The sequence below is a fragment of the Phyllostomus discolor genome, chromosome 4 (assembly GCF_004126475.2).
Source record: "Phyllostomus discolor isolate MPI-MPIP mPhyDis1 chromosome 4, mPhyDis1.pri.v3, whole genome shotgun sequence".
NCBI lineage: Eukaryota > Metazoa > Chordata > Mammalia > Chiroptera > Phyllostomidae > Phyllostomus > Phyllostomus discolor.
Window position 1 is genome coordinate 45,223,771 of NC_040906.2, and position 8,771 is coordinate 45,232,541.

At 35.3% G+C, this 8,771-nt stretch overlaps 1 protein-coding gene across 1 annotated transcript in view; it reads left to right on the forward strand.

Annotated features, from left to right (window-relative positions):
* Nucleotides 1-8,771, forward strand: part of SESTD1 (SEC14 and spectrin domain containing 1) — a 97,475-nt gene that overhangs the window by 81,039 nt on the left and 7,665 nt on the right. The window contains exons 14-17 of the mRNA XM_028510940.2: nt 690-771; nt 1,481-1,603; nt 2,344-2,535; nt 4,775-4,896. Coding sequence (XP_028366741.1) covers nt 690-771; nt 1,481-1,603; nt 2,344-2,535; nt 4,775-4,896 — 519 coding nt within the window. The remainder of the gene's footprint in view (nt 1-689; nt 772-1,480; nt 1,604-2,343; nt 2,536-4,774; nt 4,897-8,771) is intronic.

Sequence of the window (8,771 nt, forward strand, 5' to 3'; positions counted from 1 at the left end):
GTGGAGCCCAGTGCCTTCTGGTTAAGTTGTTGTTTGTATTGGGAATTGCAGTGAGATTTCTACTTCCCACCTAAAGTACATAATAGAATTGCATGGGAATGAAGGGAATGGATCAGAGCTAAGTTGAGTCACCTTTAAAGTTTAGTCTGTATGTTATTCAGATGGACCATAGTAAATTTAAAAATACTCTATATTGTATTTCTGTACACACAGAGAGCAGTAGTTTTTTCCTTCTTATGGACATAGGTGGAGTTTTTGTGTTTCTTTTATTCAAAGTTAAATATTCTTAGTAATGTAATGGAATGAAAGTGCTAATTTTTTTATTTCCTTGAACATCATCTTCTAAATTAGTATTTGAGAAGCTTCATGCTTTTATCTTTGAAGCTGGTTTAATGGTAATTGACAAGGCAGATCTTTGGGTTTTAGTGTACTCTTGCGTTCATGCTTTGCTTCAGTACTTTGCAGGATCCATGTTGTTCTCAAAAGGGTTTGGGATTCAGCATCATTCAGGTATTTTAAAGTTTTGATGTGACATAGATAGATATCCTTAAAATTATTACAAATCAATACAAAATAGTTAGTCTCCATAGTGTTGGACTAAATATTTCAATATACTATAGAATGTGTGTGCCAGATAATGATGTTACAAATCTGAAATGCTGTTGTAAATTTATGTTTGTATTTCTTAGATGTGAAGACATGGTAGATGTACGAAGGTTAAAGATGCTTCAGATGGTGCAGTTGTTCAAATGTGAAGAAGATGCTGCCCAGGTAAGGACCCACAGTGTTATATAGTTGATTTTATTAGAAGATTGATTTCACCTAACTATAAATAAAGTATATGTTTCATGGTCCTAAGAAAGTAACATTAAGTCAGATTCTAGTTTATACTGTTGAAATAATAAAAGTTCTGTATTCCCGGTTATCTTACTGGTCTCATTAGATTTACCTCCTTCATGAAATCCTCTAATGAGCTAGAAATTGGGGTTATTTACTATTATTACTGTTGACTTGTTATCAGTTATATCCCAGGATAAGGGCTGGATAGTACATTGCTTTTTAAACCCTCAAGGGTGTTTTTCAACTAGGTGAACAATTTGAGTCTTTTTGAAATTAGCATAAGAGACCATCATTTCAGGTTGATATAGAGGAAATTTATGACTTTAAATGGTAGCATAAATCTGTAATGAGATTCAGTAAGATCTAGATTACATAAGCATATGACCTATTAAAGTAAATCATGTGATAATAATTTTAAAAGAGTACTTCTCTTTAATAGGTCTTGTCTTTAGACTTTTAAAAATATTGAGGAGGTAAGATCATTAATTCCTATAGCTTGTCATTGATTGAAATAAGCTATTAAAAAACTTAAGTTATAACTAATAGATTAATCACGTGTGCTTTTTTAATAAATATGATATTTTGATATAAGAAGTAGAGACTTATGACTCCAGCTTCACTGTTGTTTCTTTTCATTTAGGCAGTAGAATGGCTAAGTGAACTTTTGGATGCTCTGCTTAAGACCCACATCAGATTGGGCGATGATGCTCAGGAAACGAAAGTTTTACTGGAAAAGCATAGAAAATTTGTTGATGTTGCACAGGTGCAGAACTGATTATCTTCCTTTTCTACAAGCTCAGTATTTGAATAGCTTTCTGCATGATTATAATGTAACTTAACCCTCCAAGTCCAAGAAGGTTAGTTATGTTATTCCAGAAATAACACGGAACTAAGAATGTCAGCTGGTGCATCAAAACTAGCCTGCATAAACTTGAGAGGGTTTATTTTTCCTGAACACAGGTTCTGTATGATTTATATTACATATTTACAGCATTGTTTTTAGGCAGCATAACCACTATTGAAAGTTAACATAAAATATGTTAATATTAGTAAATCAGAAACCCCAGTTTCTGTATCTCATCAGCATTAACATAACAACACAGGTTTTTTTGTTGTTGTGGAAAGTATCTTAATTAATTTCCATAATAACTGAGTTCACAGTGTAACAGTTGTTGTGGTTTCCTATATGGAATATAAAGTGCCTGTTTTCATCCACTTGTCTCAATTAATGACAGAACAGACATTCCTTTTGACCCATGGAATTGAGCAAACTGGGATGGGGAAAAGAGAATAAGAAAGAAACTTACTGGAAACTAACTAAACTATTGCTTCCCCTTCATTATTTGTGCATGCTGACCATTTGCGGTAATAAGTGCCAGTAGAGTCATTGGGTATTGATATCCAGTAGTGTCACTTAATTCCAGCCAGAGTCCTCCTGCACAATTTGCCATCCCTCTTTTCAGAATTCTTTTATTACAATTTCGTGTTTATTTATTTTTTTAGAGTACTTATGACTATGGAAGACAGTTGCTACAGGCCACAGTTGTGTTGTGCCAGTCTCTGCGCTGCACTTCTCGGTCATCTGGGGACACACTTCCTCGACTGAACAGAGTATGGAAACAATTTACAATAGCATCTGAAGAGAGAGTACATAGGCTGGAAATGGCTGTTGCATTTCATTCCAATGCTGAAAAGGTTTGCTTTTTTAAAAAAATGTCACTATAGTATTGTGTATGTTTAAAATATGTTCATTTTAACAATTATGTGATTTTTTTAAAGAAATTTATATTCTGTTGTTTAAAGTGTGTTTAGGCATATTGTCTTAGAGGGTTCAAATAAAATTCTCTTAGTAATTGATACCAGTGGTGAAGTACCACGGTTGGAGAAATTCAAAACTATTCAGTAGTCCCCTGTCTGCAGTGCTTCCCTCCTCACCAGACCTACTGCCCAGAATGTGCTGTTCATTCTTTAGGATGTCATGACTCCCATATTAGTCATTATTCCAGGGAAGGAACCTTTGCTGTGATAACTGCTATAAATTGTCATACGTTATTTAAAAGGACACTTTTAAATTTTTTACTGTTTAAAATAGTCTGTCTAACTGAAACGAGGATAAGGATCCGAATTAAAACCTTTTCTCATATGTTATCATTTAAAGAGTAATTCTAAAATTTATTATTTAATGAATTATTTATTCTCAGAAACCAGAAATGAATATGCAGTGTTCCTGGGCAATTTTCAATAGAACTTTTTTTTTAACTCAGCCCAGTGAAAATTTATAGCACCTGAGCTTTACATTTCCATTCTGAAAAGGAGCTTTTTATGTAGTTAACTTTGTTTTGCTCTCTCTCTTAAAGTGAAAGTTTATATGTAAGACCTATTTAGTATAACTTAAGATATGAGAAACCTCAGTTTTAAATGTGATAGCCTCATCTGTAGAACAGAAAAGATGTCAGAATCCTCAGGAATTAAGCAGTTTATGTCTGTTTTATGAGCTACATTTGTTGGGCAGTGTTTGTAAGAAACTCTTTCTGAGGTGGTCACTGAACTCCACAGGTCAGTGTTTTAGTTTAAAATGGGCTTAATGATAATAAATAAAAATATGCAAAATGAGTGAACTTGTTCATCTACTGATTATTCTAATGAAAACTTTTTATTGATGTGTATAATATTAATATAGTGTAGAGATCATAAATGTTTTGCTCAATTACTTTTAACAACGTGAACCCATGTTTGTAATTAGTGCACTATTCAAACCACAGAACATTACAGGCATTGCAGAGGCGCCCCCAGTCCCTTTCGACACACTGCTTCTGCTGCCCGTCCCTCCTGTCCAACGGTGACCACTGGCCCTATTTCTCATATTACTGAAAACTTTTTAGGATACTGCTTTTTAAAGATGTCAGCAAGGACATCTTAAAATCTAGACTGCTTTAAAGGTCATGCAAGAATATACATGGCGGTAGTTTTTTAATACAAGATTAACATTTCTGTTCTTTCTACTCCATGGCCTTTATCATGCTTACAGTAAACTTGACTTAAGGTTATTTTGCTGTGCGAACCTATGATAAAACCTTCTATCAGATTTTATTTTCTTCTTGACTGTGTTTGGTTTTATACCAGTAAGTGTGAATATAATAACTATAAACAAATGTATAGTATGATTGGGAAAATATTTAAATTGAATCTAGAATTTTAGAACATAAAAATGTTCTCAATGAGTTATACTGAAATAAGTGATTGGATTCAGTAAAGTATATCGTAAAAAAGAAGTTGCAAAAATAAGTACTTTTTTTTCCCCTTCTCCAAATTTTGCAAGGGTTTGTTTGTTGTTATTGTTGTTTTGGTAGTTTAATTTAAATGGTAATAGTTAAGGGAAAAGAAAATAATACCAAGGGCTGTAGAACTTCCCTATATTTTAATTATAATCATATCAGTTTATATCAGTTAAGTCAGCAGATGAATTTTTAAAATAACTATGAAGTGTGTAACTAGATCATCATATCAACTATGTGCTTATACTTGGAGTATATGTTGTTTTGTATTTATATAAATACCTGGAGGTCAAAATCTATACCTCATTTCTATCCCTAGCACTAAACAAACATATATAAGTGTTCAATAAATAGTTATTTGATGAGTAAAACAATATTTCTTAAGTACAGTATGAGCTTTCTTTCCAAATAATTGTCTAGTTTTTTTTTTCTTGGAAATCACTATAGACCTTTTTATATTCCAACTATATATTAGTAGGGATTATATATTTCATTTTGTTTGACTTTCTTGAGCCAGTTTTGCCAATAATAAATCAATCAGGTACAATAGTACACATGAAAATGCTAAAATGAAACAAAATATAAACACCTTCAATCTCCTAAATTTACATGAGCTTTATTTCCTTTCTCTGTCTCTTGATGGTGCTGTTTTGTTGCAGATTTTGCAAGACTGTCCAGAAGAACCTGAAGCTATTAATGACGAGGAGCAATTTGATGAAATTGAAGCAGTTGGGAAATCACTTTTGGATAGATTAACTGTTCCTGTAGTTTATCCTGATGGGTATGGTGCATGGTCTTATAATTATGTTTTTTTACCAGTGAAATCATGAAGAGAGGAAAATCTGTTTGTTTAAAAAGCCAAGTCAGTTAGCTTTGGTCCACATTTTCAGTTCTTACAATGAACTGGTTTAAAATGAAAAGAAATCCAAACTCAGCTCTTAGCAGCAGTAGCACATGATACTTTCTCTCATCAACTGTGTTGCTTCTTGAGAGCTTGTTGTAGAAGAAAGATCATTGACTAGGTTGACATCTGGGGCTCTAGCCTTGGCTAAATGATAATAGGGAGTAGGGTGACTTCGGGCATCATTCAAGGAAGGTGTGGGGACTCATGTTTAGTGAGCTCAGTATGTTTCTAGCACCAAGATGAACATCACCTTTATTACTTTTGGCCAAATAGTGTGAGGCCAGTATGATTATCTCTTATTTACAGATGGAGAAACTAAGGCTCAGAAATATTAAATAAGGTGCCCAGGATTTCACAGCCTCTAAGTGGAATTAGGATACAATGTCAGGTCTTTCTGGCTCCAAACCCATCTGTTTTCACTATGCTGTGTGGAGTCCCAGTTTCTCTATTTGTAAAATGATGGGATTCTGATTCCCATGTTTCTTTTTATTTCAGATAGTCAATGATAAAAATATGAAACTCATGCAAATAATAAATGGGCCAGTAAATGAGTCAGAAGGAGCTTTATCCCCAAGGATCTAGACCTTCTTAGTGAAAGAGATTTAGAGGTAATTCAGAGGCTATTTAATTCACACAATAGGGAAAACAAACTATTGAATACATCTATCCTTACATTTTAGTATAGTGTAACAATTAGAATTGTGGATTCTAACCGGATGTCTTGGGTTAAAATTTCAGCACCGCTACATAAACCACTTATGTGGAACCACTTAACCTTTCCTGTGCCTCAATTTTCTCATCTAAAAATAAGATTTATACCCCCTCAGGTTATAGGGTCAGGGTAATTATGTGAGGTAAATCTATATAAACTACTTAAAATAAATATGACACATAGTGCAACTACTGCTATGTCATGAACATTGAATGATTATTTGGAATTGAAATTGAGAAGGTAGGACTTGCAACCAAGATAGAGGTGTAGGTAGATACACTTTGCCTCCTCACACAACCAGAAGAAGGACAACAACATATTTAAAAACAAAAAATAACCAGAACTGACAGAAAATCGAACTGTATGGAAGTCCAACAACCAAGGAATTAAAGAAGAAGCATTCATGGAGACTGGTAGGAGGGGCAGCGATGGGAAGCCAGAGTGGAAAGGACACATGGCAAGGCAGCAGCTGGAGGATAAGGTTGGGCAAGGTGGCAGCTGGCAGAGCAGGTGGTCCCACATTTGCATTTGGATAAACCAGGAGGAACAACAAGGGAGCAAGACAGACTGCACAACCCAGGGTTCTAGCACTGGGATTTAAAGCCTCAAACCTCTGACTGAAAAAACCTGTGGGTGTTGCAGTGGTGGGAGAAACTCTCAGCCTCACAGGAGAGTTCACTGGAGAGACCCACAGGGTCCTAGACCATACACTAACCCACCCACCGGGAATCGGCATCAGAAGGGCCAAATTTGCTTGTGGGTAGTGGAGGAAGTGACCAAGAGCTGAGCAAGCGGCACTGTTCCCTCTTGGACCCCTCCCCCACGTACGGCTCCACAATGCAGCAACATGGGTTGCCCCCTGCCTCCCATGAATACCTAAGGTCCCTCCCCTTACTACGTAACAGGCACACCAAGACAAAAAATATGGCCCAAATGAAAGATCAGATCAAAGCTCCAGAAAAAAAAACTAAGTGATAAAGAGATAGCCAGCCTATCAGATGCAGACTTAAAAACCCTGGTAATCAGGTTGCTTACAGAAATGGTTGAGTATGGTTGCGAAATAGAGGAAAAAGTAAAAATTAGAAAAGTGAAATAAAGGAAAAGGTACAAGGAACCAACAGTGACAGGAAGGAAACCAGGATCAACAATTTGGAACAGAAGGAAAAATAAACACTCAACTAGAACAGAATGAAGAAAACAATTCAAAAACAAGTGAGGAGAGGCTTAGGAACCTCTAGGACAACTTTGAAGGTTCCAACATCTGAATCATAGGGGTGCCAGAAGGAGAAGAACAAATTGAAAATTTATTTGAAAAAATAATGAAGGAAAACTTTCCTAATCTTGCAAAGGAAATAGACTTCCAGGAAGTCCAGGAAGCTCAGAGAGTCCCAAAGAAGTTGGACCCAAGGAAGCACACATCATAATTACATTACCTAAGATTAAAGATAAGGAGAGAATCTTAAAAGCAGCAAGAGAAAAGGAGACAGTTACCTACAAAGGAGTTCCCATTAGACTATCAGCTAATTTCTCAAAAGAAACCCTACAGGCAAGAAGGGACTGGAAAGAAGTATTCAAAGTCATGAAAGGCAAGGACCAACATCCAAGATGACTCCATCCAGCAAAGCTATCATTTAGAATGGAAGGGTAGATAAAGTGACACCCAGATAAGGTCAAGTTGGAGGAGTTCATCATCACCAAGCCCTTATTATATGAAATGTTAAAAGGACTTATCTAAGAAAAAGATCAAAATATGAACAGTGAAATAACAACAAACTCACAACTCTCAACAACTGAACCTAAAAAACAAAAACGAACTAAGCCAACAACTAATACAGGAACAGAATCAGAGAAATGGAGATCGCTTAGGGGTTTATCATCAGGGGTAGGTTGGGGGAATGGGGGAAGAGGTACAGGGAATAAGTAGGATAAATGGTAGGTAGAAAATAGACAGAGGGAGGTTAAGAATAGTATAGGAAATGTAGAAACCAAAGTACTTACATGTACAACCCATGGACGTGAACTAAGGGCGGGGGGTAAATGCAGGGGTGGAGTGCAAGGTAGAGGGGAATTAAAGGGGGAAAATGGGACAACTGTAATAGTATAATCAATAAAATATATATTTTTAAAAAGAGAAGGTACACCGTTCCTCCTTTGAAAGAATATTGGTGTTATTTATAGTCTAATATGTAGATAATCTCTAGTCATACCTAAACTTGAACAATCAGAAATACATGACCTGAAGTCATGTTATACATCTGCAATGTATACAAGAGAATAAATCTTAAAATTTATAAATGTAGCTAATAACAATATTAGTACGCTGCTTCTGGTTGTTGTATTGCAAACCTCCACCACCCCCAAACCCCTAATTTCCATGTTTCCCAGACAGTTGTCTGTCTCCCTTTCTGTTCAGGTCAGCCTGGGAATATCTTTCCCTGGTGTTTTCGCTTGAGCTTGTCCTCCTGTGTTCTACCAGTAGTGTGTATGTCATTTCCTCATCCTTTTACGATTAAAAAAATAAGTTAATATTATATATTCAAATTTCACAACCACCACCTTTAACCTTTGGAATTGTTATTCCATTTTGTATGATAATCTGTGTCACATAAAGTTTGATAGTAAAGTTATTCAGATTTATCTTCAGTAATATTCTCCTGGAAAAGTATTTTTTAAATGGATGGTCTTTCTGGATTCACTACTTGAAGATCCAGATTCAAATCTCAGTTTTTCCACTGTGTCATCTTAGTTAAGTTACTTAATTTTCTAGACCTTAGCTTTCTGATCTATAGACCTTAGCTTTCTGATCTAAAAAATGAAGAGCATGACCAGGTAATTTTTGGGAACTCTTCTACCTCTAAAAGATTTTGTGACTCTGAATACAGTATCTCTGTAAGTAGGATAAAATTAAATTATTTTATCTATTAATGTCCCAAATGATGCCTTACCATTCAATAGGTATTTTACTTGCCAACTGTATTAGACAATTAGTGTACATAGCTCTTAGCACTGAAGTACACATACAGACTTTGTGTATGCTATG